The 27917-nt window shown below is 47.8% G+C and overlaps 1 protein-coding gene across 3 annotated transcripts in view; it reads right to left on the bottom strand.

The window, feature by feature from the left end:
* Nucleotides 1-27917, bottom strand: part of Hecw2 (HECT, C2 and WW domain containing E3 ubiquitin protein ligase 2) — a 304844-nt gene that overhangs the window by 93627 nt on the left and 183300 nt on the right. For all 3 annotated transcript variants that reach the window (XM_050159280.1, XM_050159279.1, XM_050159281.1), the window contains 11 exons: nt 27775-27882; nt 22111-22205; nt 17939-18014; nt 14049-14218; nt 12776-12918; nt 8687-8787; nt 6914-8293; nt 5294-5389; nt 3827-3977; nt 3097-3200; nt 2511-2635 (listed from right to left, as the gene is read on the bottom strand). In XM_050159280.1, the coding sequence (XP_050015237.1) occupies nt 2511-2635; nt 3097-3200; nt 3827-3977; nt 5294-5389; nt 6914-8293; nt 8687-8787; nt 12776-12918; nt 14049-14218; nt 17939-18014; nt 22111-22205; nt 27775-27882 (2549 nt within the window). The remainder of the gene's footprint in view (nt 1-2510; nt 2636-3096; nt 3201-3826; nt 3978-5293; nt 5390-6913; nt 8294-8686; nt 8788-12775; nt 12919-14048; nt 14219-17938; nt 18015-22110; nt 22206-27774; nt 27883-27917) is intronic.

The raw sequence follows: 27917 nt of genomic DNA, 5'->3' as shown, positions 1-27917 counted from the left end.
CATCTCCAGCACTGGAGATTTTTCTTCTACGCATTCCACGCGGTTAGTGGCAGAGACGTGAGTTTTCCCTCCAAAACACAGCACACAGCCATCTACTTGTCTCAGTCTCTAGTGACAGACACTAGTCTGGGTCGTGTCTGTGTATAGTCACAGGCTCTTTTCACGTGTCTCCTCAACACCAACAGTGCCTCATGAGACCCATTCTCCGTGAGCATCGAGACTGACCTTTCAGAGATCCAAGTCGCCCTCACCAAAGAAACACATTTAGAACGAAGTTCATGTGAAGCCCAACTTCATACCCAGATCATGTAAGCCTATATTCAGCATTGGTGTGCAGCTCTCCAAACTTATACTTATTATATAATAAGACATTGCTTTTGCTTAGTAAAGACGCTTTATGTCCCTTGACATTCTGTAACAGTGTGAACGTGCCTGTTGGCTACCCAAGACTCCCAAAATCAAACGCGGTTGTCCCCCTTCCCTAATCCAGTTATACTACATTATCAAAAGTCATTTTTATTCACTATTCTGCCTATCTATATCTTGCTCTGCCTGTCTTGCCCACCACCAACTCTAGATTGTTCTAGGGAAATCACGGGGATTTAACGAAGAGACTGAATGAAAAAGCAAACAAATAAAACAAATAAACAAAAATAAAAACAAATAAAAGCTGGTGCTATCTGATTCAGAGCCCAAAGCGCTTCTCTCTGCAGCAGGGGAGTTTCTGTGTCTTGTGACAATTCTAAATGTTCGTCTATCCCTCTTTGTAGAAAAGCGTCGTCTCCTAGACTCATGCCACACACAAGCCTGGGTTCAAGTCTGACTTCCCTGCTCCCATTCTGTCTCCATACCAGAGCTACACCACCGTACTGCTGGCCCAGCGTCAGTGACCGTCTCTAGCAATGACCACGATTTTACTTGACAGAACTGCTCCTTCTAGCCAGACTGCTCTTGATGTCTGTGTCTGTAGGACAAGCTCTTGTTCGGCCTGCAGAACCCTTTGCAAATACATTCCTGTCCGTGACCCCTTCCCTGTGCCTTCCCGGTGGAGTTACACACCTTCTGTTACACCTGTTCCCACGCATCCCTTCTGCATAATCGTCAAAAAATACCTGCAATGTTATTCATCCCCTAGTATATACTAGGGGATGAATAGAAAGTCAGCAAGTGTGCAAAAGCCCAGGTCCTCGTGCAAGCTGCGGAGACCTTGCTCCCTATGCCCTCTCTCCACTCAAGCCATTTTCATTCCAAGACAAACCTGTAAACCAGGACATAGTGTTGAGCAAACCCATGGAGATGCACATACTTATGAACTTAGGAAGAAACACGTGAATATCAGTAAGCAGGTACTCAGAAAGTACTCCGCAGACACCTCCGGTACTAGTACTATGCCAGCGTCGTCTTTTCCTTTTGGTCTAGTCTGATTTTCCCAAGACGTTTGATTTGTTCTGCCACATGCAAGATTTCCCCTTCCCTTCTAACTTCCCTGTTATTATCAGTTACTAGTGTGAGATCCTCACTCTTCAGGACCAACTTTGGGGTCTAATCGTCAGCTTCTAACCCACCAAATCTTGCCAACTTTCGGTTGCTTCTTCTCCCTCTGGGTCCTTCTCTAGTTGAGGCTCCTCTCGGCTCCCACCCTTAGGAATGGATTCCACCCAGCTGACTTCCATAAACAATTAAGGCAGCCTTTCTCCAATTAACAACGTCGGCAAAGCTGCTCCCTCAACCCTCAGAGTCTGAGGGAATGACCCTCCTGGTAGGGTTTGACTGCATGTGGTTTCCCCCCCATCCCATGCCAACCCCCCCCCCCGTCCCAATTCATTTGCTGAAACCTAATCACCAATAGGATGACATCAGGAGGTAACTCAGCGGTTACCCGAGGATCCTCCCGAGTAGAATTAGTGCCCCCGCCCTCCTTAAAGCAGAACCAAAGGTAGCTCTCACCCCTTTTCAGGAGGGTGCAACCCATGAGCGATATCAGGACAACACCTGACTCCAGGTCAGCCAGAAGGGTCCTGGACTTCACAGCCCCCAAGATGGTGGGAAATGAACTCTTGCTATTTATCAGCCAGTCTGTTCTAAAGGGTTTTTGCCTTTGTTTGATTGTGGACGTCTGTTACATAGACTAGGCAGTGGTTGTTTTAAACGCAAATTACTCAACGCAGCCTTCGAAACACACCAAGCGCTGGGGAGAAACTCCGAGGGGTCCCAGAATCGGAGCGAGCGGGGGTCACGAATGGGAGGGGGTCACAAGCAGGGGTCACGAGCGGGAGGACACGAGTGGGGGGTGTCACGAGCAGAGGACACAAGCAGGGGTCACCTGTGGGGGCCATGAGTGGGGGAGTCACGAGCTGGGGGGGGGCAGGTCACCAGTGAGGGGCGTCATTGTCTTCGGCCCCGTGGTCCTTTCCAGCGTGTTCGGGGGGGGGCAGGTCACCAGTGAGGGGCGTCATTGTCTTCGGCCCCGTGGTCCTTTCCAGCGTGTTCCTCCCGGTTTTGTTACTCACAGGGTTGGAATGCAGCACGGTGAAAAACTCTGGGCTGATGAGGAACTTCACAGGGGGAGACTGCAGCAGCAGAGTGAGCCTGGATCTGGAGGTAGAGTGGGGCAGGACGCTCTCCCGTCGGAAATCTACGCAGAGACCACAAAGGCTTTCAGGACTAAACAATGTTGCTTACATCCGTTGCTAGGACTTCAACTCCCTAAAAACGACATTTTTGTTTGCCAAAGAATTCGTGTGTGAACCAGACGATTCTTAATGGCACTACAATACACTGGCTATCATTTCTAGTTATCAATGTGGTAATGCATCCGTAGCTTTTTGAAGATGGCCACACTCTTGTTCCACTTTGACACACATTCAGAGGCTATGGCGGTTGTTTGCAATCTGTTTGGCTTTGCGATCCTTTCCTCAGAACTCATAAAGGTTTAGTTTCAGGAAAGACTTCTGTTGAATATTTTATTTTATTTTGTTTTGCAAGTTTTCTTATATCTACAGAAGAACAAGAATTCTCCGAAAGAACAGCTCATTTCTTAGAATTCCTTGTTCTTTTTCTCCATCTGCGAGGTTGCGGCTAAAGGCCCTCTCTTACCTGCGCTGGCCTGGTGGAAGTCAGCTTCCTCCCCTGCCCCGTCGATAGCACCGGCGTTTTCCTCAGGCCTCTCATTCGTCATGGTTCTCCGGATGCTCTGATAACTGAAAACATGAACCTGGATTTACATTCCAGCCGCTGGAAGTTGCCCTAGAACCCAAAGTTCCAGGCCGCTCTACTTCAAGTGCTGGTTCCCAGGCTCCTTTCCTCCACCTCAGGAAGCTCTCTTGCTTAAGTAAATGACACCGCATTGTAGCTCTGCCCTCCCATCTTTATAGACCATTTTCCTGACAAATGAATAAAACTTAAAACAACTGTGTCCCTTAACCAAAGAAAACCTGTCTGTAAAGAAGGAAAAAACCAGGCTGATGTCCTATGACAATTAGCTTTTGACAGAGAAGGCCTGACTGCTTTGAAAATGTTAGGTGCGTAAGACTACATGGCAAGGGATGTTTGGCTTCAAATCCTCATTGTGTATGTTTGCCTTACTAAAATCCAATGCATTATAGGAATTACTAGGGTTATTTTCTTTGTACTTCCCCAACAATGCACGTATGTGTGTTTATGTTTTGTTTTCTTTTCCCCAGGAGGAATCCAATGCAGTCTATGACACACATAGCTCTGTGGCAGGGACATCAAAGTTGAAAGCAGCCGAGTCTTCTTCTCTGCACACCAGGGAAAAGCCCAACCACGAGACAGAGCAGCGAGAGAGTATTAGGGGCATGCTCACCGCCGGTTCAGCTGTTCCATCTGCTGGATGGAGTTGGATCTCTGTAGGACCTGGGGGGCAGGGGGAGCGGTGGGCCGCTGCCACGTCGTGGTTCTGTTTACATGATCCACGTAGAAGATCCTGCCGTGGCTGTCAATGCGCGCCTCCCAGTCTAAAGGGCAGGAAGGACACCGAGAGAGATGAGGAGGAGGAGTTGGGCCAGGAAGACGGCTCATTAAGCCCAGCGCAAGTTTTCCCTCCCGCGCACGCTATAATTTGTGGCTAATAACACACACCTCACTGCGTAGCCCGGCGTGCCTCCCCAGTCCACTTGGAAAGCTGTCGTTACTGGTTATTAAGTCTCCAAGGCATGGAGGATACAGAACCCTTAAATAATTTCTAAATCTAAAGCAGCTTTTAATGGTGCCTGCCCTCGGCCCTCTTTACCTGTAAGCGCCTGTTTTCAAACGCAGGTGGTATCGTTTTTGATAGTTTCACATCGAAAATGGTATCAGTGTTTACTTTTCACCCAGATTTTATCTTTTTTTTTTTTCTTCTCCACCTGTGCCCTTCCCCCTCCTCTCCCAGCTTAGCAGAAATATCCATGTGTATATTTAGACACAATAGTGAAAAATGTAGGTTTTGGATGGAGAGGAGCTGGCTCTCTTCGCACCCCGCCCCATCTTTGGAAGCACGAGAAGGTCCAACAGGAAGGCCCACGTGGGTAGAGACCCGAGGGAGGGTGGGAAAGAGAGGACACCACACACCGCGAGGGCATCTGTCCAGCTGCTTCTCCGACAGGGCACCTGACAGAGCCGCGTGCTCAGCCACGCTGTGAGCCGCTCTCACAAATGTAAACAGACTTCACATTTCGTGCTGATTAGGAGCAGGTGAGTGCAACTTAGGCTGTGCGCCATTTCTCCCACACCCCTAGTCCTCAACCCCTACTCAAGGGCTCAGTGTCTTCCGGAAGTAGAAGAATGAAACTCTCTTTAGATCCTCATACTATGATTACATCCCCCCCCCCACAAAAAGAAACTACAGGCTAATTTCTGAAATTAATAACATGCCCTGTATATCCTGAAGGAGAAAACTCAGATCCTTGTGCTTAATAATTTAAACCAACGGAAGAGACGAAAAGCCAGTGCACTCCAGGGGGAGATTCTCGCGAGAGCGCCCCGTTTTGCCCACTCACTAAATGAAAATTGTGCTGCTGTGTAGAACAATCTCAAACATTCTTTAGCCAACTAACGGCTGAAATATGAGGCTCTGCTCCCCCAATTACAGTATTTACATAGCGACATTCGCTTTTCCTGGCTGCCCTCTCATTTAGAATAGCACCAGGGAGGAGTGACCGGTCAGGGCATCCCAGATCACAGCCACTCGGTCATCTCCCAGACACCTTCTCCTCCAGGACCCATGGGATGGATCTGCCTGTCACCCTTGTGCACTGCAGGTAGGCTACGCCCTTAGCGAACAGTTGCTCACTTGGTGGGAGAGCCTCGTCCACCCTCTGGTACCGGCTGACATCCTGACGCACCGAAGGCAGTGACCGCAACGGCTGGTGGCCATTGGCTTGCGAACCTAGGATTAAAGGTCAAGAGTTACTTGAGTTGCCCAGGGATTGCTTTCCTTTTTTGCATCAAAATAGGTCTCTATATGCACGCGTGTGCATGCACGCTCACACACACACGAGAAACACACATCTAGGACATGTGTGTTGCGATTACATATATGTAATCCCAGGACCCAGTCGATGGAGGCAGGAGGATAGCGAGTTTTAGGCTAGCCTGGGCCACTCAGCAAGACTCTGTCTCAATAAAAACCAAGTAAACAAACAACTGAAGATCTACCCCAAGGTTGTTCTCACGGCTCTCTTTATCTCTTTCCGCATGGATGTAGGGGCTCAGAAGAGGTGACCCAAGAGAAATGTCCCCAGCATGCCTCTTTCACTGCCCCTCCCCGCCTTTAACTTGCTCATGTACTAACAGGGCCACAAAGTGACCATAAGTTGACGGAAAGCAACATAGGAGCCGGAGGGAAAGAACATGATAACCTAGGCAGAAAAATAAATCACACAATAAGAAAACAATTTGCCAGGACTGGGGTGGACGTCTTTCACACAGTGCTTGCCTGGCACGGATCCTCAAGGCCGCAGCACCAGCCCCCACTCCAAAAGAAAAGGAATGATTCCTATCTGAGTCTTGGCTACGTGGGCACATAAAACCGTCCCTTCTCTTTCTTACTGTCCCTCTCTAGAGCATTTTAAATAAATCACTCTTGGAGGCCACATTCGCTAAGATTCAGGGCAGATTTTATGTCTGAACATGCTTGCCCCTGTTCTCCATCTTCACGGGTTGGCATGACCACTCAACACAGCTGACCTTTCTTGGACCAAGTTTCGATGCAGAGCCCACAGCGTCTGTCCCGGGGCTTTAAGAAATAGGGACTTTTGATAACCCCCACGCATGACATTAAGGCAGGGACCGATTCTGTATCTTACTGAAGTTGAAGACTGCTGTGTGCCGGGCCTCTTACGTCAGCAATAGGGGATCCATGTTTTAGAAAGAGTGAATTGGAACTGAGGGAGGTCTATGGGCACAAAAACCGTGTCTTCTTCTCCCCCGGTTATGGGAGCGGTGAAGCCCGGGTCTGCCTCCCCGATCTGGACTGGAAGGCCTGATACATAGGAGGGCTTCAGGTATCTATAATTTGTAACCTGCTTCCACCTCTCCCTCCCCACCTTTTTTCCTTCTTCTTCTTTTTTTGGTTTTGTTTTGTTTTTCGAGACAGGGTTTCTCTGTAGCTTTGGAGCCTGTCCTGGAACTTGCTCTTGTAGACCAGGCTGGCCTCGAAGAACTCTCAAAGATCCGCCTGCCTCTGCCTCCTGTGTGCTGGGATAAAAGGCGTGCGCCACCACTGCCCAGCCCAGGCTACCTCTTTCCCTTCTTAATCCATTTGCTAAGTCCTGAGCCCCAGGTGAGGATTCCGCCTGTCCACTCACCCACATGTGCAGGCTGCATTATCCTTTACAGGGAGGGAAACTTCAGAATTTATTTTTGTACAGCTATGCTTAAGCCAAGAGTCATGCTCTCTTCTTTTTCCTACCTCCGGTGGCGCCCTCCTCCTGGGCAGCGGCCCCTTCGCAGGCACCTTGGCTGTCCCCAGCATCCCCATCTTCCTGGGGCTGGCTCTCAGTGGCAGCATCAGGAGCAGCAGCAGCAGCAGCTCCCTCCAGACTCTCCCTCCTCTGCCAGACCTCCCCCAGCTCTCCCTGCTCAGATAGAGCGGCAGCCTCAGCCCCTGGCCCTTCTGCTTCTCCTCCATTGGGCACCTGCACAGCAGGTAAGGAACCCGGAGTGCAGACGGGCTCCTGCGACCCCTCTGCTGGGCCGCTGCTGGTGGGCTCAGCTGCACAGGCCCCCTCTTCCTCTTCTTGGGAAGAAAAGGCTGGGGTTTCTGGGTATCGCGCACTCTCCAGAGATGAGCACCGTGTGTCCACCGAGGACAGCTGTGTGGTCACACTGTCGTTGCACGAGCTGTCAGCACCTTCCAAGTCGCTCTCCCCCTCTGGCCGGGTGCTGGCCTCACTGACGCTCTCTGTCCTGGCAGGGTCACTGGGTTCTGTCTCCGAGGACACCTGGGAAGGTTCGGATCCCTGGTCCAGGGACTCAGTCTCACTGGCAGCTCTGCGGCTCCCTCCAGACGTGTCAGAGGCTCCTGTGTCCGCACCACTCGGGGTCTGATCAGCCTCTTGAGAGCCTGACAATTCAGCACCGCCCTGGTCAGCACCGGGATGGGGCTCTAGGCTGGCTTCGTTGTCATCGGGGGCTGCACTTGAGGGCAAGGAGCCATCGGCAACCTCTGGAAGGTTCTCCGGCCTCTCTTCCAAGGAAGCGACTTCGTGAACAGAGGCATCCTCTTTCTCAACGGGGTTGTCCTCCTCTGGCTTGGTCTGAGATGCCAGGCTCCCCGCATCACTTCTGGAGGCTCTACTGAACATGACCAAGCCCCCTTCCTCCTCCAAGGAAGACGGGTAGCCTAGATCCTGCTGGAACTCGTGGTCTTCTTCATCCGAGTCTATGTGGAGCATCGCATTGAGTCTGGTGTCAGTGGGGAAACTACTCCTCAGTTTGGGGGAGGCGCCTATGGGCCGCTCTGAGGAGGAGGTGGCGGCCCCTGGCCTGGAGGGGCCATTGTGTTCGATAGCATCTAAGTAATCATTAAGGGAATCCTGGCGGCCTCTGGGAGGTGAGGTCCTTGAGGAAGTAGAGATTAAGTCCTCTGTGTCCATCTCCAGAGTAGAGCTAGTCCGGAAAGAATGTTTGGGGGTCCCATCGGCGGCACTGTCCTCAGACACTGGTCCATTAGCGCAAACGGTGCTGTCGTGATGGCTCCCGGGCAGATCTTCGTCATCAGAAGGGCTGCCCAGGTCTCCGTTAACGGTGTTGACTCCGAGGATGGTGCCAACAGCTTCGGGAGATGCATCTGGGTGGGAAGAGCAGCGCTGGTGAGCAGGAGGAAGAAGACAGAGAAATCTATTGTCCTGACACTAACCAGCTTGCTAAACTCTGTCATTCCACGCGACCCCGGGGCAGCATCCGCTGGCTGCTCGGGTTCACTAGTCCTGCAGAAAGTTTGGGGCAGGAGCTGGAGATGCGCTCTCTCCTGCAAGAAACTTCAGCCTAGCTTCAGAGCGCAAAGCTCTCTGGGGGCCCCCGTCTTTGCTAAAGAAACTTTCCTAAGCGCTCTGAAAGACGACAGACAATCACTGGGAAGCCATTTCAGTTTTGGCACCAGACATGAAACTGTCCCGCTCACACGCTAACTATCAACCGAGCGAACGCCGCACGTGCTTACGTGTTTGCGCAGGCACCTCACCTTCGTGGACAGAGGACGTGACTTCTACTTTAAACTGGAGGTAGCCACTCACGTGGTCCGCTGGGAGCCTTCGGCCGAGGCTGTAGCTGAGCATCTGATCACTGCAGGAGGAGAAACGGCCCCGTTCAGCCTGGCTGTGCCTTTGCCTTCCTCCCATGGGCCACCCCACGCCCCACAGACGGCCCCTGGAACCTTCAGAGTTTTTAAGTAAATACAGGCTCGAGCACAGTACGACCTGATGCGTTGTTATTCATTTGCACAAGTGACCCGGGGACACAGGAAAGCCTTGCTATAGGACACAGCAAAGGGGAAAGAGCGATATGAGAACACAAAACCAGGTCACTCCCAGACGACTGCTGTACGCCCCAACTGGGTGAGCAGGAGAGGGTGCCCACCTCCCCTTCCTCACCAACAAAATAAGGAATGAGGCTGCTGGTTCTTGATCTCAGGGGACCTGGCCTCCCACTGAGTCTCAGGTCCTAACAAGCAGTTCTGCAATGAGCAGGGACCACATCTATCCCATGTCTGGTGCTAGAGGGGACCACAGCTGGACCGCTCATTCTCTGGCTTGCCTTAGGCTGCCGGCTCAGCTAAAGATGGAATTATCCAGCTATTTCCAGCCCATGTCCATTTCCCAGATTCAGATGCAAGCAACTGCGAGCCAAACGATGACTGACTTCTAATTAGAGACCAACCAAAAGGCTAATGAAATCACACTATTTCTGCGCTCACACTGCCCTCTACTGGCCGTTCTGGAAAGAGACGCGTCTGCAGCACTGGACATCAGAGAGCTACTAGCTAGCATTGTGGAGTCAACCTACCTACATAGATGAACACATTCTTAATCTTGTTTTTTTCTTTTTTTTTGGTATAAAGCATTTTATTGAGGGAGAGAGGGAGAGAGGGAGGGAGGGAGAGAGGGAGAGGGAGAGGGAGAGGGAGAGAGAGAGAGAGAGAGAGAGAGAGGAGAAAAGGAGAAAAGAGAGGAGGCAAAGCCGTGTGTACACCGGGAGAGAGAACAGGAAGAAGAGCTAATCTTGTTTTTTTGAGGTAAGGTTTCTCTGTGTAGTCCTGGAGACTGTCCTGGCACTTGCTCTGTCCTCCACTGGCCCTGAACTCACAGAGATCCACCTGCCTCTGCCTCTAGAATTAAAGGTGTGCGCCACCCCACCCGGGTGTTAATATCTCTTAAGAATTAAAAAAAAAAAGCATTTACCAATTGATAATTCACCTGAATTCATAGTCAAGTTCTTAGGCATTTCATCCATGACGTCATGTTTCTTGTCCTCGATGGATGCTACCTTACATCTTGCTTCCCCATGCAGAGTGTTCACTGAGTGACAGGCACACACTGCTGAGGTCTCTAGGGATATGCTGTTCTTTAGCCCCTGGCCACTGGGCAGGGAGCGTCAGCCCTGCTTTCTAGCTAGGAAGCTCCTCGAGGACCGACCCGGGGGGAGTCATATATTATCCCGCGGCAGAAGCCCCTGATAGCACAAGTTCACTTCACGGTCTGCGATTCGGGGCTGCTTCGGATGGAGTTCCTCTTCCTGCCATTCTTTCTTGCGGGATACCGGGACGTAATGCAGCTATCAATACTCTTCCCAAACTGTACTAGAATGCGTGACAGAAACGTAGAACCGCTATAATCTGCCTAACAACAGGGATGCCTCTTTCTGTTCCTCCCACCACTGCAGTCCGGTACTCCTGAATTCATAGAACACACACACACACACACACACACACACACACACGAGTGTACACTCATGTGTGCACCAAGCAGCAGATGCTACGCCCTGTCTCCACTTCCCTGTCTTTTCTTCCATCTCTTCTGACCCTCAGTCCTCTAATAAGGGCACCATTTCCTTGTTAAAAGAGACTGATGGCTCCTCCCTTCTTCTGCCGAGAAATAATGACCCTGATGACGGAAGACTCTCAGAAGCGACAGTTAAAGGTGGAGAATGAGTTCTTCGTAGGAGTTGAGTATAAAGGACTGTGCCCATCCGTTTCGGTAACTCTTACCACTAATACCCAACTAGGCTCTTGGCATTTACTAGGCTCTTAATGTATACATCTTTACCAACTGCCGAGTGAGAACCTTTACTTGGAAGAAGTGTAACTGAGCCAAGTCTTCTCAGCTCGCCTGTTCTGCACCAAAGCCCCCAAGGCCGCAGACTCTCCATGGAGAGTGCACTATTGTACGTAGTGCCAGTCTGGGGACGTGGTCCTCCTCCTGAGCTTGTCCCGTCCTACTCCGACTCAGCCTGCCTCCCGCTGTGATATATCACTATGCAGCATATGCTATACGTTACTATTATTATAAAAACAAACACTAAAGACTTTCCCTAGGTGCCCTCCCTAGGTGCCCGAGGCATTTTCTCACTGATGGGGGAACTGATGAGCGTGGGACCACGGCAAGTGTTTCAGGGAGAAGTTAGCCATGCCATGAAAAATGCCACATCGAAACAGATGCCTTAAAAAAAAAAAACAGATCGGGAGTGTGGCTTAACCCACATAGCCGTACCCTGGACATTTTCAACTATTTCCGATAACCACAGTTCACTGAATAGATACTCAAGCAACTGGATAGAAAACAGCCATCAGGTTAGAAATATGGACGTTTCTAGTGTGACGGCAATGCTTTTAACTGTGCGCGGAGAAACAACTCAGTCCTGATACTTCACGAATGCAGTTTGGACTTCTCTTCCACTAGACACAGAACTGGGTCTGTTGACCCGGTGGGTGTTCCGCTCTTGAGAAGACTCACTCAAGCATGAGAGGGTTCATGGCAGTTTGGGGACTGACGAGATTTAGCTCTCCCTTGATCATTCTTCCTGTCAGTACACAGAGTTGATCCACATATATTATTACATGAATGAGAAAGGTATTAGATCCTTTGTAGTTGAACCTCGCCATCATCTTTCACTGTTGATATGTGTTAAAACAATTTTGAAAGCTATAATTATCTTCCTTAAAAAAATCACTGCCGTGTCTCAGCTTTTATCAGATAAACAAGGCTTCTAGAATTTTGTATTATCTCTACATTGTGTGGGCTGTCCAAACACAATGTTCACATCTTCAAGCCAAGCGGATCAGAATTCGTGAGGACCTCTGAGCCTCACGTTTGAAGGGCTAGAGGGCCAATTGCTCTCAGAAGAGGAAACGGAAACCCAAGCGAACTGTAGAGGGCGTGCGGGGCTGGGTTTCCACAGCAACAATTTGCAACCAGCACTCAAGGTGTTTCAGAGAAGAGAGGGTCTAGAGCCCCCAAATCTCAGCTCTACCACTGGCCTGCCAGCCTCAGATGCCTCCTCTCTGGGACAGCTGGCATGGCAACACGCGCCTCTTGGAGCCGCCGAGGCTCCATGGGCAAATCCATGTGCTATCCCAAGGGCTGACGGTGCAAACCCAGCATCTCCTCACTGCCACTGCCAGGACGGTGCTCGCCCGAGGGACTCGCTCTAGGCGCTCCTGCTGCCGCCACTACTGTGTGTTCAAAAGGTTTCCCTGCGGTGCAAAATGACACACACAATGCTCTCGCCGCGCTATCCTAGGGTACTTCTAGGGTTGGATTTGCTGGTACCGGTGACGTAAAAATACACCCTGCACGATGGGCGAGGCCGTGCTGCATTGCTTTACTCTGGACAGCTCCCAGGAACCAAAAAATGAAAACTAAACTAAAAGGAAGGCCCCAGATCAGTTTGTTTCTGTGCCTCAGGAACAAAGGTGGGCTCCATGGATGGAATTCAGCAGGGTTACATGACCGTGATATGATGCCCGAGGAAGGGTGCTGTAGCGAGATTTCAACACGCCCCCCACGTGGACTGAACACTATGAGGTTTGTCACCGGTGGCTAACTGGGCGAATCTTAGAGAGGGGATTGATACCACCAGAAAGTGTGCCATTAAAAATGGGTATTTTGGGTCCCTTTACACTTTATTGAACATAGGGACACTTTTATTATTATTTTTTTTTAAAGAGATATGTCCCAGTTCGTCTCAGTGAGACACACCCCGGGACTGTCACGTGCAACTCTGGCTGCCCCAGCACAGACTGAGCTCCAGGTCCCCCACAGTGAAAGCCCATTACCCGATGGCTTGACGCTCCAGCAGCCTCTGCACCGGAATGGTCAGCTTCCCCAGGAAACGCTTGATGATGGGGCGGCTCTTGGCAAATTTGTCTTTGATTTCGATTTCTAAGACATCGGTTAGAAGTGCAAAGAAGGAGTATTTCTGAAACCAGAAACAGACCACACGCTGCCTGAGAAGAAGACACGTGGAACCTTTTCTCGTCTTATAGACAGTCACTGCTAGCCTTGGAACCCGCATGGCACTCGGAGGCCACACTCCCGGCTTCTGTAACTCCTATTCTCGCTTAGGAACCACCGGAAGTGTCACAAGGATTCTTAAAACACAAGTTTAAAATCCGAATGACAACAGACGTCCTTGATACACTTGGCCGTCCGGGTGGTAGCCTTGGCTTTGTGTTGGGCGGTGTAAAAAGTCAGTGACAGGAAGAGTGCCTTTGTTCTGATTTTTGTAGCTACCACAGGCCTTCTGGAGCTCACCCTGAAAAATACTTCCTATTTTCTAGGCTTCAAGACACAGGAGGTGGGGTGCCGTGACTTTAAAGTGTCATAGAGTCGTTTGCCACGGGGAGAGCCGGTGTTGTAGAACAAGTACAAAAGCATAAGCAACAACCTGTCACTCAAACAATGCCAAGGCAGCTCAGGAGGCGGGGCTTCCTGTGTCGGCTGGGCAGCACTGGGAAGCCCTGAGGGAATCTAAAACACCTTCAAGGCAATCTGCCTTCACAGGGGTGCCGACTTCCTGAGTGGCTCACCCAGCGAAGATCTGAACTCTTAAAGAGCATTTGCTAAAGCCCATAGAGAAAAACTTTAATGTGAGCGGAATAGGTGCTAGCTAGTCCCAAAGATAGAAAACCTAACTAGAAGCCGGTCTTTCCTGCTTTGTTCCAGCCCTGCTGCTGGGCTCTGCCAGGGAATAATACTGTAACTCTCCCGTTCTTGAGGAAACTGTTGTATGTTTCGCTCCTCATGAACTTTTTGCATTAGTTTTTAAAATATCAAGGCATCTATTTTGATCATTAAGCCTTCAGCATCTCACGAAATTGTACCAGAGAGTGAACCCTTCGCCGCTCTTAGCGCTTACGTGGCCCTAACAGGAAGGAAGTAGCTCATGGGCAGTGCGCCCTCTTCAACAAAACCGGACATCTGCAGCTGCCTTGCCCAAGCCCATCAACAACTCAAGGCTGTACAGAGTGCAGAGAGAAAAGATGAGCCTGCCTCTCAAGGACTGTCAGGCAGAAGACACTCCGCCCCCAACCCCCGGTTCCGTCTTACCTCTCTGTGCCAAATGGGATTGGTGGTGTTGCTGATGATGGTGGACCTTCTCTCCTGCCCGTGGTGGGCGCACGTAGGGAAACTGCTCTTCTTCCCTGGCTGAATGGACATCTTAAGATAAGGGTCGGGTTTGAAGAACATCCCTTTCTTGAGCCCAACTGCCCTGAGATCTTTAAAGAAAGGGGGTCGGGAGAAGCGGGGAGAGGGGACAGGAGTAGGGAAGGGGAAAGCACAGAAGAGAGGAGGAAGGAGCCAGACATCCCAGTTAGCACGAGACTCAGGCCTTCTTAATGAACCCAAAGCCCTGACCAGCAAGGGGCTAGTGACGCAGCAACAGCCAGTCACTCTGTGTCACACAGGTAATGAGAGGGCCACGGCAGGAAGCCGGCAGGAGGGTCTCCCAGGTGGCAAAAATAAAGCCAGCCCCTTTTCGTGACCTCATGCCCCTACATCTGGAACCTTCAGAGTCCCCATGTCTGTGGGTCCCCACCATCTTCTTCAGGGTGCGGCGTGACTGGTTAGCCACAAAGGAAGGTAATCTCTGTATAGAAACTCTCAGTAATCAGTTTATAAAAATATGTTCTTTCATAAAAAACCCACATATCTAAAATTACAAATACTACACTATATACATATATATATATATATGCAAGTATGTATCTATGTGTAAGTTTGAAGCAAGTCTAAATTGAGATCAAAATTTAAAGCCCACATTCATTTGTGATACACCCTAAAAGTCATGCATCTTCTATAAGAACTCTAACATGCGAGTGCAATTATTTCAAACATTTCTTCACTTGTTTTTCCCATTACTATAAAGTAATTTAAATGTTCAGGGAATATCTTACAACTTACCTTATTTTCACGGTATGTTTTACGTGACATGAGCTGCTAAAAGTCACTGAAACCGTCTCAGCGAGGAGACGTTTTGATTGTCAGCTGAACAGGCACACGCATGTCCAGACCTAACGCTGGCTTAGCTGGGGCCCACAGCACCTTCCCGAGACTATCAGCGTGATTCATACAGCTCTGCAGCTACACCATCTTGAAAGCTATGAACGAGCCTGCGTTTGTATGTGGCTCAGATCAACCTGGAGGTCTGGACCACTCTAGCATGCACAGGGACACCCTTGCCCTGGCTTGGGTTTTATGTATCCCCAGAGCTCACTCTTTGGAAGAGATGGGCTGGGACACAAGAACGCATGGCCTAGATACATGGGATGAAAACAGACCAGGGCTGTCTAAGGTCTCAGCCGGCAGGGGAAGGGATGGATAATACATTGGCAAACAGGGAGACGGTCAACTGTAAGGCCCCACGCTAACAGCGCTGCATGAGATGCAGATTGATGGCTGACCTAGAATAGCAGGAGAGGGAAGGGACAAGGGAGGGTTGAGTCAGGCCCTCTGTGAAGCTGACGTCATCCCAGTGAGCCCGCGTTCGATACTTCACAGACTATCCGGTCTTTACTAAGTGCAGATTTTCACTCGACCAACTGCGTGTTTTGCTCTGTTGGCGTAAAGCAGCCTCGAGAAGAAAACACAGCTCACACGTTGATTTTCTTGCCCTTCTTGAGTATCCCTGCCTCCGACTCAAGACAGATCGACAGCGTCTAGATATTGAGTTCACTCCCAAGCAGGGGATTTCCTTGAAGTCATTGAGGAGTAATGTGGCCAGAAACAGCTGCCACAGAGTCTGTCGGGGCCAATTCATTCACAAACATCCCTCCGAACACAGACGCAGCCTGCCGGCAGATTACAGTCATCGTGATAAAAGATGTCGGAGCTAGATAACCTTGATGCCAACTCCTCCGCAGTGACACACTGCACAGATGAACATCTTCATTAACACAGTGATAAACGGCCAATTACTTGCAATCTGCTGATCCAGCCCCTTCTCTTCTCTCTGCTTCTCCTTATTTTCCTTGTTTCCCTGTTCACAAACTACGCATCACACAGCAGAACCCACAGAGCACCCACGTTAGATATCCTAGCTTCAGCTTTACTTGGGTAAGACTTGAAACACAAATCAAGACACAGTTTTTGCCGAGGCTGTAGAGTTCAGGTCCCTGGGCTTCTTCCTTTGCTTCTCCTTCGATAATCAAGCATAGAACATTTACAGGCAGCCATTCCAGCTCGTCAATCTTTCCGGTAAATATGTTACCCACTGTCAGCCTCCAGCCGTGCTAATTGTTTTAGAATCAACATCACAGAATCCATTTTTCCCCTCCTGTGATTTTTTACACGTCTCAGTATGTGCGGCAAACGTCTATCTAGAAGAGGACAAACACACCGCAGGCAGCCAGCTTCCGTGGGAACAGTGCTGGGATGTGACCAAAGCAGTTAAAGATGGAGTCACCGTTGTCCTAGAACTTGTTTCTTATTTTCAGGAAGACGCCCCATGATTTTACTTTCCGGGTAGCAATTCTCCTACACTGAGTTAACAGCATTCCCTCTGAAGCCAAAATCGATACGTGACTGCCATGTTTGAAGTGATATACATCAGCCAGACACATAGTTCAATAGCTCTAAACCAGGAAGTCAACAGAGCATAGCGAACCATCACTGGGGGTGGCTGATTGTTCCCAATTGCCACAAGGGCTTCGGGGTCTATAACTCGCTATAACTTCCCAGGTCTAAATCATCAGCAGGAATCGGTCTGAGGGCAAACGCTAGACAACGGGGCTTTAAATTATCTTCTGATTACCCAGATCGATACTTTAAAAAATCCCAAAGGTCCCAAGAAAAACAGATACACTGGCCCGATCTAAACCATAAGCCACCAGGTTACAAGGTCTGAGATTCGCCAGGAAGCCAAAGGAAGGAAAGGAGACCTTCAAATTAACCACCCCACAGGAAGCAAAAAGGACGGCACAAAACGAAACTAAAGAAGATGATGGCCAGCCTGGTCCTGATGGGACCATCACAGCGTGGGGAGGTGGCTGACACCAAGGGTCGCCTTTAGAGGCTGATGCTCATTCACACTCTTTCAGCAGAGAAAACGGAATCTCAGTTAAATCTCAGACCGACTGATTTTTTTTTTTTTAACAGAGCCGGATAAACTTTAGACCTTTAGACTTTGTATAAGTCATCATCCAGTTGTCCCCTTGTCTATTTGAAAACTCCAGGCTTTCTTAGCACATTCTTGGCTCCAGAGTCCCCAATTCATTCTCACTAGGTCAGTGGCTTTCAAACTTTTTTTTGGACAGTGCTCCATGTACAAAATAAACTTCATCTTTTCATGTTGCAGCCCAGTGCACACATACATGCACACGTATACTTCTTTTTTTTTTTCCCAAAATGTCAATTTGTGTAAGCTGAGGTTTTACCAAAACAACTTTCCCTTTGGCAGTAAGCTCCCATCATTTTAATGCTGGTTTCAGCTCAGTCAGCGGGGGGGGGGGGGGGGGGGGGGAGGGGTACTTTACCAAACAGGAAACCATTATCTTTTTACTTATTAATAATTTTTAATTTCATGAAAACAGCCATCTGCTTTGTGTGTAACCCTCAGAGAAAAAGGCATGACTTTCACGTTTATACTTCAAACTTTTTCTTTCTCTAGATGAAGTAAGCTCATGTGGTTTCAAATCCCCAAAGCTCCTTGGCAGAGTTATTTAACCATTTACACACACTGACAACAACCTCACATACTCACACAGTCCTTTTTCATGCTTAAAAAAAAAAAAAGAGAGAGAGAGAGAGCACTTTCTGAACATAATCATCACCTAATCTTATCATGGTCAAATACATACATGACTTTCCAAAAGTATGCTGAGCAGAAGAACTCAAAATAACATGGTTTACAGGCCTTCTATGACACTGGACAAAGAAACAACCATGCCTTCCACTGACGCTGAGCATCCTCAGACTGGAGGCCACACCCAGACACTTACCTGACAACGTGAAGCTGACAAGCTTCCGAGAGTGCAGACTTCCGGAAGCACCGCCTTCCATGCCTTCCGCCCCCATCTGAGGAGAAAAACGGGTGTGAAATTTCATATGAGGATCGCGCTATCAATGGTCCAGGGAAATTCATGTGTTTGAATATACATACATACACATACACTCAGAGATATGAGGTAAGGGAGGGAGGATGACCTGGCACACTTAGTGTATAGTTTCAGTAGTAATATATTACTACTTAGGCATCCTACCTTTATCCAGGCTTCTGTTGTATTGTAGGGTGGGCGCTTGGCTACTGGACTTAGCAATGGTAGAACCATGGAATGCTATCGTTCAATCGTTTTCCCCAGAGAACAGCCTCAGTACCTGTGTCAGCCCCTCTTCTCCTTTTCTTTGGCGACGAGTCTGTCATCAGCCTGACACTGACCAGGCAGAGTAAGGCTGGCTATCCACACGCCCTAGGATTCACCTGCCACCACTTTCCCAGCCTTGGCAGTGCACCTGTGTGCAGTCACGCCCAGGCCTGGCCGAGTGACGTAACTCCACAGCTCTCTTGCTGATCACGGTGCTCACTCAACACAAATGTGAGTTATTACAATGGATTTCATCCTCGGACTCACAAGTCCCAGGTTAACAGGGGTGGAGACCACAGACAGACAAGTGTCTGGATGGCAGATCTCTGTGACTGTTTCCCCTACGTTCCGCACACAGGACACAGACTGTGGCAGACTTCTCCTGGGACAGGGTAGTAATCTACACTCCTGGCTACCCTAGGACCACAGGTCCACAAAACAGGGCCTTGCCATGAGTAGAAAGACACTGTCTACTAGGTAAGACACGTCCCTCCGGGAATAGAACATGTGTGTCTAACCAGGCACTTGCTTGTGCTCAGTTATTTGTGGCTGAAAAGATGAATGGATTGCCTTAAAATTACCTCCTCCCGTCCCTTCCTCTGCAACCCCCCTTGCCTTGACACTGTCTTCCTATGTAGCCAGGTCACAATTCACTGCCTCAGCCTCTCCGTCAAGTGCTAGGAATAGAGGCATTTACCGCCACAACACCAGGCTTATAAATGAATTAAAATATTTTAAGGAACTCCAAGGAACAAGAGAAGACCACCTGCAATCTTCATTTTAAAAACTTAATTCATCGTGTGGTAAAAGACTCATCTGAAAACAATCACCAAAGAATTCATAGAGAGCCTGCGCCACCTCCCCGGCAAAATGCTCATCTGAACTAAGACTCAAGAGAATATAGCTTTATCCCACAAGGAAGGCCAAGCACTGCCCTGGAACACAGGGCCATTCATTACAATAAACACATTGGCACCAGCGACCAGAGGGAGGCTTTTAAATAGGCGCTCTCCGTAGATCCATTCCAGGAAGACCCGGAGGCGACACTTTCAACCAGAGCCCGCACCAGCAGCTGAACGGTTTCCTGTGGGCTCTGTCCGACACACATCTCACGTATGTTCTGATGAATGGCGATGACGTCAACGTCAACATACAAACGACAGAGGAGGGGGCGGTTTTCATCCTTCATTCATTGCCAGAGTGTGAGAGAGGAGATCACAAGGATTAAAACAGTGGCTCATTTCCTGACCTGCGGAGAGTCTCAGCTGCCTTCCTCTGCTCTATTCTTTGCAGCAAGCGTGGAACAGTCACACTAAGCAAACACTGTGAGCATCGGTGTTGCTGCTCACAATAGTTAAATGCATGGTCTGCATTCTGGGAACCACCACACTGCTACAGCAGCGAAGTGCTGACCTCCCCAGAGGAGGTCAGTGGTGTAGGAGCTCCTTCTGTCTGTGTGTTACTTTTATTGGTTAGTGAATAAAGAAACTGCCTTGGTATGTTGATAGGGCAGAACTTAGGTAGGCGGGGAAAACTGGACTGAATGCTGGGAGAAGGAAGGTGGAGAGAGAGAGAGACACCATGGAGCCATTGCCAGAGTCAGACATGCCAAAACTTTGCCGGTAAGCCACTGCTACGTGGCGATACACAGATTAATAGAGATGGGTTAAATTAAGATGTAAGGGTTAGCCAATAAGAAGCCAGAGCTAATGGGTCAAGCAGTGATTTACTTAATACAGTTTCTGTGTGGTTATTTTGGTTCTGGGCGGCCAGGATGAACAAGTGGCCTCCTTGCAACAGGTCAGACCCAAGATTACAGATCCAAGTACTTGTAGATTGTTCAGAAATCTACCGACCACCATTTCCATTAATGAGATTTTCAATCAAAACGTTGACTCTTGATTGTAGTGCTGTCCTCTACCCAGACCTCTGAAGTCATACTGAAGTACAGTTATTCCCAAACTGCAGGCTGTGGTGGGGGTAATCTCATGGGAGAGTCACGGCAGTGCATCTAACTGGCAGTGGGCTGGACATTCCCGCCGCCTTCAGTAGCAGCTAGACCATTGCTCTTCTAAACAACCCCGAACGCAGGAACTGTTGGCTTTCATTTTGTTTTCTCATTCCACTCACACTGAGTTTTTCAGAGGTTTGATTAGACACAGCTTTACTCTCGTAGGTCTGTAACTTTTTATTTTTACAATATTAAAGGCAAGGAAGTCTCTAGGTCAGTGTTATACTGGCATAGCAGATTGTGAAAGTCACTTCCCTCTCCACACAACGGTCACTTCAGGGATCTGATCCATGTCGCTTTCCCTCGTGACGGCTCCGATGGCAGCAATCTCGTTCTCCTTGCCATCTGATTCTGAGCAGTAGGCTGGGCATGCAGACACACCCACTGGAAATGTCTTACTAATGAGCAAAAGGAAAGGACCGGCTGAATCAGAGGCGCGGGCACTATCAAAGACAGCACATGGCGAGGATGGACAATTCCAAAATGTCATCTATAGGGACTACCTCCTGGAGTCGGGGGTTGAACCTGGCCCCTATTTCCAAATTAGCAACCATATATAAAAGCATGCGCGCGCACACACACATCATAGAAGTTAAATTTTTTCCTAGACTTTTATATTTATTTATTTTGTTGTTGTTCTTGGAGACAGAGTTCCTCTGTGTAACAACTGTCTTGGAACTCACTCTGAAGACCAGACTGGCCTCGAACTCACAGAGATCTGCCTGCCTCTGCTTTCCAAGTGCTGGGATTAAAGGTGTGCTCCACCACAACCTGGCTATCATCTTAAGTTTTACTAATGAAATGACAAAAACTGCAAAGATTCCCATATGTCAAAGCCTGTGACTCTTCCTAAACCATCAACCTAATTTTGAGAACTCTAGATTTTTAAAGCTGACCTGCCAAGAGAAAAAAGTCAGAAAATTGCAAAAGCAATGACTACCCTTCACCTGAGGGCTCGATGAAGAAGTTGGCTCCCACAGCGGCCATATTTTACCAAACAGGAGATTCTCACTCAGCACTCGGTGAGAAATTTAAGCTCAGACCTCTGAAGAAAGCGCCCATAACTGACCCATCACACACGGTGACCTCTGAGGAAAGCGCCTATATATAACCTCACACATGGTGACCTCTGAGGAAAGTGCCCATATATAACTTCACACACTGTGACCTCTGAGGAAAGCACCCATATATAACCTCACACACTGTGACCTCTGAGGAAAGCACCCATATATAACCTCACACACGGTGACTTCTGAGGAAGGTGCCCATACATGACCCTGTCACACACCATGACCTCTGAGGAAAGTGCCCATACATGACCCTGTCACACACCATGACCTCTGAGGAAAGCGCCCATACATGACCCTGTCACACACCGTGACCTCTGAGGAAAGCGCCCATACCGACCCTGTCACACACTCTCCTCAGGTGACAGGCAAGTAGAATGCCTATGATCTCGCTGGGCTCCTTCCCCCTTTACACACTGAACGCATGGAAACCCACCTGAGATACAGTACCACCATTTCCTACTGTCCACGTGTAAAACCCTTCACGGCAGAACACTGTAGGTCACCGCGTTCCCTCGAAGAGTTATTGTACATGGGACAGCTATGTCACAAGTGTTTTTCCACTGATAGGTATCGCAGATGCGGCTGTGGCGGCCTTTACCGCATTTCCTTTCCTGAAACACACTGTCGTGTTTCCTTTTCATTGTTCCTCGTGACCCTGACAGGGCTGTCCAGGCAAAAACAGGACTCTTAATGGGCTCCAGGAGGAAGCTAGTCAAGGGGGGACTCACCATCACAGCCGGGTTCTTCACAGTAATACAGGGGGTTGTGGCTCGCAGGGCTCCGCTAATGCCATGGTAGTACTTTAAACAGATTTTGATCTCCGCTGCAAAGCAATGGGAGAGAAACAGATGAATCTACATATCTCTCTCAGGCAATCCTCTCTGAACACAATTCGTTCTTTGCTGACCAGTTCCTGATGAGTTTTGCTTATTTGGTTTTTCTCTGTTGCCTTACGTTTCACAGGGTCTTTATTATTATTATTATTATTATTATTATTATTATTATTATTATTATTATTATCATCATCATCATCATCATCATCATCATTATTATTTAGTTATTTTGAGACAGGGTTTCTCTGTGGCTTTGGAANTCAGATGGTTGTGAGCCACCATGTGGTTGCTGGGAATTGAACTCAGGACCTTTGGAAGAGCAGGCAATGCTCTTAACCGCTGAGCCATCTCTCCAGCCCCCTTTCATTCCCTTTTTTAAGCTAGGTTTTCACTACGTAGCCCTTAGTAACGTTAACTTGCCGCAGCCTTCCTACTTCAGCACCTGAATGCTGAAATTGAAGGCTCATTCCCACCACACCTGCCTCTCTAGAACTCTGTTGCAAAGACATTATTTTTTTTAAATGGGCAGGGCGGGGCGGGGCGCTTGTGCACATAAATATAGGTGCCCAAGGGAGGTCTGGGGTCTTGATCCCCCTGGGGCTGGAGTTAAATTCCTGGTGTGGGTCCTGGAACAAACTTCAGTCCTCTGCAAAAGTAGACTTTTGACTGCTGAGCCATCTCCAGCCCCAGAAATCGCTTCTTATGCAATTATCCTTTTTATTTCCAGATTAGGGTTGGTTGTCTTGCAGGGGTGGCTTTGTTGTCAGAGAAGAGAATCATTTGGAGGAGGAGGATAGTGGGGAGCAAACACACGATTCCTTCCTTGTTCTCCTATGCTGAGTAGAGCAAGAGAGAAGGACCCATCCTAGCCGGAGTTCCCGAGAACCCCGAGAGGAGGGAGCATGACCTAAACAATTTGTAGTTGCCTTTCCATCTTGGTGTGTGTTGATGTTCTTGTGGTCGAGAGTCATCTGGTGGCATCTGTAGTGGCTGTGCTGCCTAATGTAAAGACTATAGCATGGAAGGGGGCCCAGAACCAGCAGCTGTAGGGAGGGATTTCGGAGCAGCCTTTACCATCACTCCGCAAGTAATTCCAGGCAGCTGGTTGAAGAGCCGTGGCAGCAGGATTGGTCTCTGAGATAAAATGGCTTTTCTACCAGGCTCAAAGGATTTTATCCTCTTTGCCCTGTTTTCCTCAAAGCATCCCTCAGAGACCTCTGTGGCCTTGTCCTCTCCCTCACAGTGGCCCTGGATGGCTGGCAGTGACCAGCCTTCCTTGCCAACCCCAGGTTTTCATATCTCCGCTTGTAAGGCCTGTCCCAGCTTCTCGAGCACATGTTCCGGGACAGTTGTAAGGTTTCTAGGCGGTCTCCACCAACAAGGGAAAACTAGAAAGCTATAGAATGAAGCGGGGGGAGGGGGGATCACACCTCTCGTGCCCGCAGTCTGGAGGCAGAGGCAGCAGGATGGGCATGTGTTCGAGGCCAGCCTGCTCTATATAGTGAGTTACAGGCCAGGGCTATACAGCGAGACCTTTTCGGGGAGGGGTTTGAATAAACAAGTTTGACGTGTTCTTTACATCAGCCATCCAATTCTCCTTAGTGCCTCCTTTCTAGGAGACAATCTTTGAATTCCGACTTTTTTCCTACAGTGCAACCCTCAGGGCTCAGATTGTTGGAGCTGATTGCAATTAATTTGTTTTTTTTTTCCAATTTCCTATGAACTCTTTTACATGGACTAGATATATTATTATATTTAAGTTACTACTACTTGAGATCAGACAAGATAGTAGCACAAAGTAACCTCTTTTTCCTAAAAGATAACTCCTAAGAACCCATTTAATATTTGCATAGTGTTACGAATATTGAAACTCGAATTCAGGTGCTGTAAATTGTACCTATAAACAAAATGTGTCAACCTGGGGGAGTATGTACTTACTCCAAATTATTATGTAGCAAGGTATTTGAATAAATTTTTTATTAAATACAAAGTACCCTGCAATATGATCCAGCACTTTATACCTCATTTCTTCAACTTAATTATTTAATTAGTAAGGCTTTTTTTTTTTTTGCTTTTTCTCTTTTTTTGGTTTTTTCGAGACAGGGTTTCTCTGTGGCTTTGGAACCTGTCCTGGAACTAACTCTTGTAGACCAGGCTGGCCTCGAACTCACAGAGATCTGCCTGCCTCTGCCTCCTGAGTGCTGGGATGAAAGGTTGCGCCACCCGGCTCTCAGGGTCTTAATACTCCACCTAAGCTAGTCTGAACCTCACTCAGTAATAGCACAGGATGGTCTTGAACTTCAGGATGGTCTTCTTACCGCAGCCTCTCAAGAGCTAGGGTTACAGACCTGTGCACCAAGCCCAGGTTTGTCTGCTTTGTGGAAACTTTCTAAGAGCATCGCTAAAGTATCGGGCAAATAATCTACTAAATATACTCTGTAGAGCGGAAAGAGAAGAACGTAACCAGCAACTTTTGCCATGTGCCAGGCAGTGCCATGGCTCACTGTTGTCATCTAACCCCGACTCCAGCCTGCTCTGGGTGACGGGTGAACTGTTGAGATTTCCTGTAAGCCATCCGTGTCTGGATTTCTAATAAGCTAAAGACAAAAAACATAATGTATTTCTTAAGATGAAAGAAAACCCTTGAATATTATATTTTCTAGGTCAGAGGCTGACAGTATCAGAAGTTTTAGAAGCTATCTAAATGACTTAATCACTTTTCCCCCAAGACTCCTTGCCATTAGCTCCAAAGAGCCACGTAAGATCGCATTAATGCTGAGAAGCTCTCTTAGGATGGTCCAAGTCAGACACCGGCTCAAGAAGACGTTAAAAGGATGCCCTTGACTTCTAAGCTCGGAGATAAACACTCCATTTGTTTGATGCCTTGTCTTAACCCCTGTGGACTGGAGCATCTTGGGATTTGCATCTTTCTGACTTTTCTGAAGTCACGATGCTTTGTCTAGATGTAACATGGACTATTCTCTCAGCCCTTAAGCACACTGGAGGGCTTCAGTTCCACAGTCCTGGGTTTACACAAGGGAAAAGGAATGAAGAACAGGCGGAAACCCACTCTGCCTTCTCTAGCCCACATCACAATCCAAGCCCATTTCTATTAAACAGCAGAATGAGGTCTGCAGACACTTCCCAAGACAAGTGTCTACTATGTGGCATATTATAAGTGTTATATTTACCATCTGAGACAGCCTCAGGGCATTATGGAGCGCTAACAGAAAAGATGCTAAGAATGGGCTTTCGATTTTCCTCAGACCAGATTGCCTTGTGGTAGAGATCACGCCCCCAGGCTCCAGGTAAGCACCAAGCATGGTCTTCAGCATTCAGGCGCCAACAGGAAAGTGATTTTACCTCTTCCCTGGCATTTAGTTGGCAATAACCAATTTCTTAAACCGTGGGATCCTTTTAAGGGAAGAACCGTATTAGAAGTAAAACCGGCTTTGGCTGTGTTTCCCCCTATGTTCTTATATTTTCTCCACTTTCCATATAACGTCCTCAGGTCAGTACCCCAGGCCCAAAGACCTCCCCATGTTCCTGTCACGTGATGAGTTCAGCACTGAACCTGAAAATGGAGGAAAGAAACCTCTCTTAAGGGCAGGCTGCATGCCTGGCAGTGGATGGCCGAAAGAAACGGGATGGACAGTGTCTTTGGAGGTTCCTTGTCTCACAACGTCATGCCTGGGCTTTCTGCTGTTTTTGTTTGTTTGTTTTTAATTTTAAAATACATTTTATTTTTATTTCATTTACATTTTTTTTTCTTCCTTTCCTAGCATATACATTATGGCTTCCAGTTGGTGGTTTTATGGGATTCCTGAGTGTGGAAATGAGTGTGTCTTTGTCTGTTTCTTTTCTTTTTTATTTTTTTTTTCTTTTTTTTTCCCCCTGAGACAGGGTTTCTCTGTGTAACAGCTCTAGCTGTCCTGGAACTAGCTTTGTATACCTGGCTGGTCTTAAACTCACAGAGATCCGCCTGCCTCTGTTTCCCAAGTGCTGAGATTAAGGGAATGCACCACCACTGCCTGATTCTATGTCTGTTTCTTAAACTTTTCTTGGGCTCTTTTCCTTCTCTTTGTTTGTTCTGTTCTATTCTGATGCGTTAGTTTTTGCTTTATTCTATAATATTATATAAATTGTATATTTTATTATTATTTCATGGAAGCTTGTTGGTTTTCTAACGAGAGACAGAAACAGGGTGGATCTGGATAAAGAGAAGAAGGAGGGGAAACCAAAATCAGGATCTATTATATGGGAAAAAAAAATCTATTTTCAATCAAAGGAAAAATAAATGAAGGAGGGAAGGAACGGTGTCTTGGTTATGATTTTCTTCATTTTGTTATGTAAAATTTCACATTTACGATGTTGGAACGTGGAATTTGGACCACCCTGAATCTGGGTGCCAGGGCCACGGTCCACCACACTGGCCTCCAGAATAAACTATCTTTTATCCCTTTGGGGTCACAGCTGTACTTCTTGTGTTGACAAGGCTTCAACAGACAATACAACAAGAACATCGGACTATGAAGCAGGACACAGCTTACCCGGAAGAAGCAGGACCAGAGGGGACTGTCGAGCACTGCCACACTAGAGAGGACACAGGAAGATACTACCCCGATACCTTTAATACTGATGAAGGCCAGAGATGCTAATCTTCTAAAATAACTTTTGATGCTACAGATGTTTTAGAAACCTCACTAAAGGCGTTTGCATCAAGTTCCCATCTGTTCAAAGGGCACTTGATATTTTGCTTTGATAAGTCCCGTTATTTCGAGTATTCATAGAATCTCTTACAATAAATCCTTTACAAGTAGAAATTTTCATTTTTGGAGCTCAGTGTTAATAAAAAAAAAAAAGTCTCAAAGGCCCATGCTTTTCCATCTGTTAAAGAAAATTTGTGAAGATAATTGAATTAACCTGGACTGACTGGTGAACTAGCAGATCACCACTCCTATTTTATTCACCTGTTTTCTTACCGTTCCATAAAATACCCTGAGAATCCCTGTATCTTCGGGAGTATTAGTAGTGAATCTAAACACACACACACCCTGTCACACTTTACTAAAAACCAACAGACGCAGTATCTCAAATAAACTATGTACTATATTAGCATCTGTATTCACAAATACAACAGGGGATGGATTGGATAATGGTTGATTCTCTGCATCCAATTTCTGATGGTTAGCATTTGACGTTGAAGGAGGCACAGACTACCTTACCCGTCCTCCGTTGACCTACACGCAAAAGGTAACCATCTGCTGGTAAGAAATGAGGAATATTCAAAGCAAACAAAATTCATAAGTCAATCAAAACATTGAACTATCCTTTCTGATTCCCAAAATCAATGAAGTCACCATTAATTGCCCAGTATTAAATGTTCAATCTCCGATGAGCATTTTCTAAAGCAAAATATTTCCTAATATGGGGCTTGATGATAGAAACATATGAATAAGAGCCAAAACCGTTAAAAATAACATTCAGATATGACTCTGTACATTCAACACACATGCATATTACTCAACTTTAAGATTGTCAAGCTTGTCAGTGACTTACGTTCCATGAAGTAGGGTCCAGGCTCAATTCTCCAGACAATTTGTCCTTTTTGGGTTCCAGTGACGCCCCTGTTTTTAGAATCCCAGAAGTTGGCTGGAGAATTCTCATCTGGCAAAAAAAAAAAAAAAAAAAAAAAAAAAAAC

The sequence above is a fragment of the Alexandromys fortis genome, unplaced genomic scaffold (genome assembly GCF_014885135.2).
Source record: "Alexandromys fortis isolate MF-2015 unplaced genomic scaffold, M_Fortis_MF-2015_v1.1 scaffold_65, whole genome shotgun sequence".
Taxonomy (NCBI): domain Eukaryota; kingdom Metazoa; phylum Chordata; class Mammalia; order Rodentia; family Cricetidae; genus Alexandromys; species Alexandromys fortis.
Note: the sequence above shows the minus strand (reverse complement) of the source record. Positions and strands in the feature narration are given on the sequence as shown.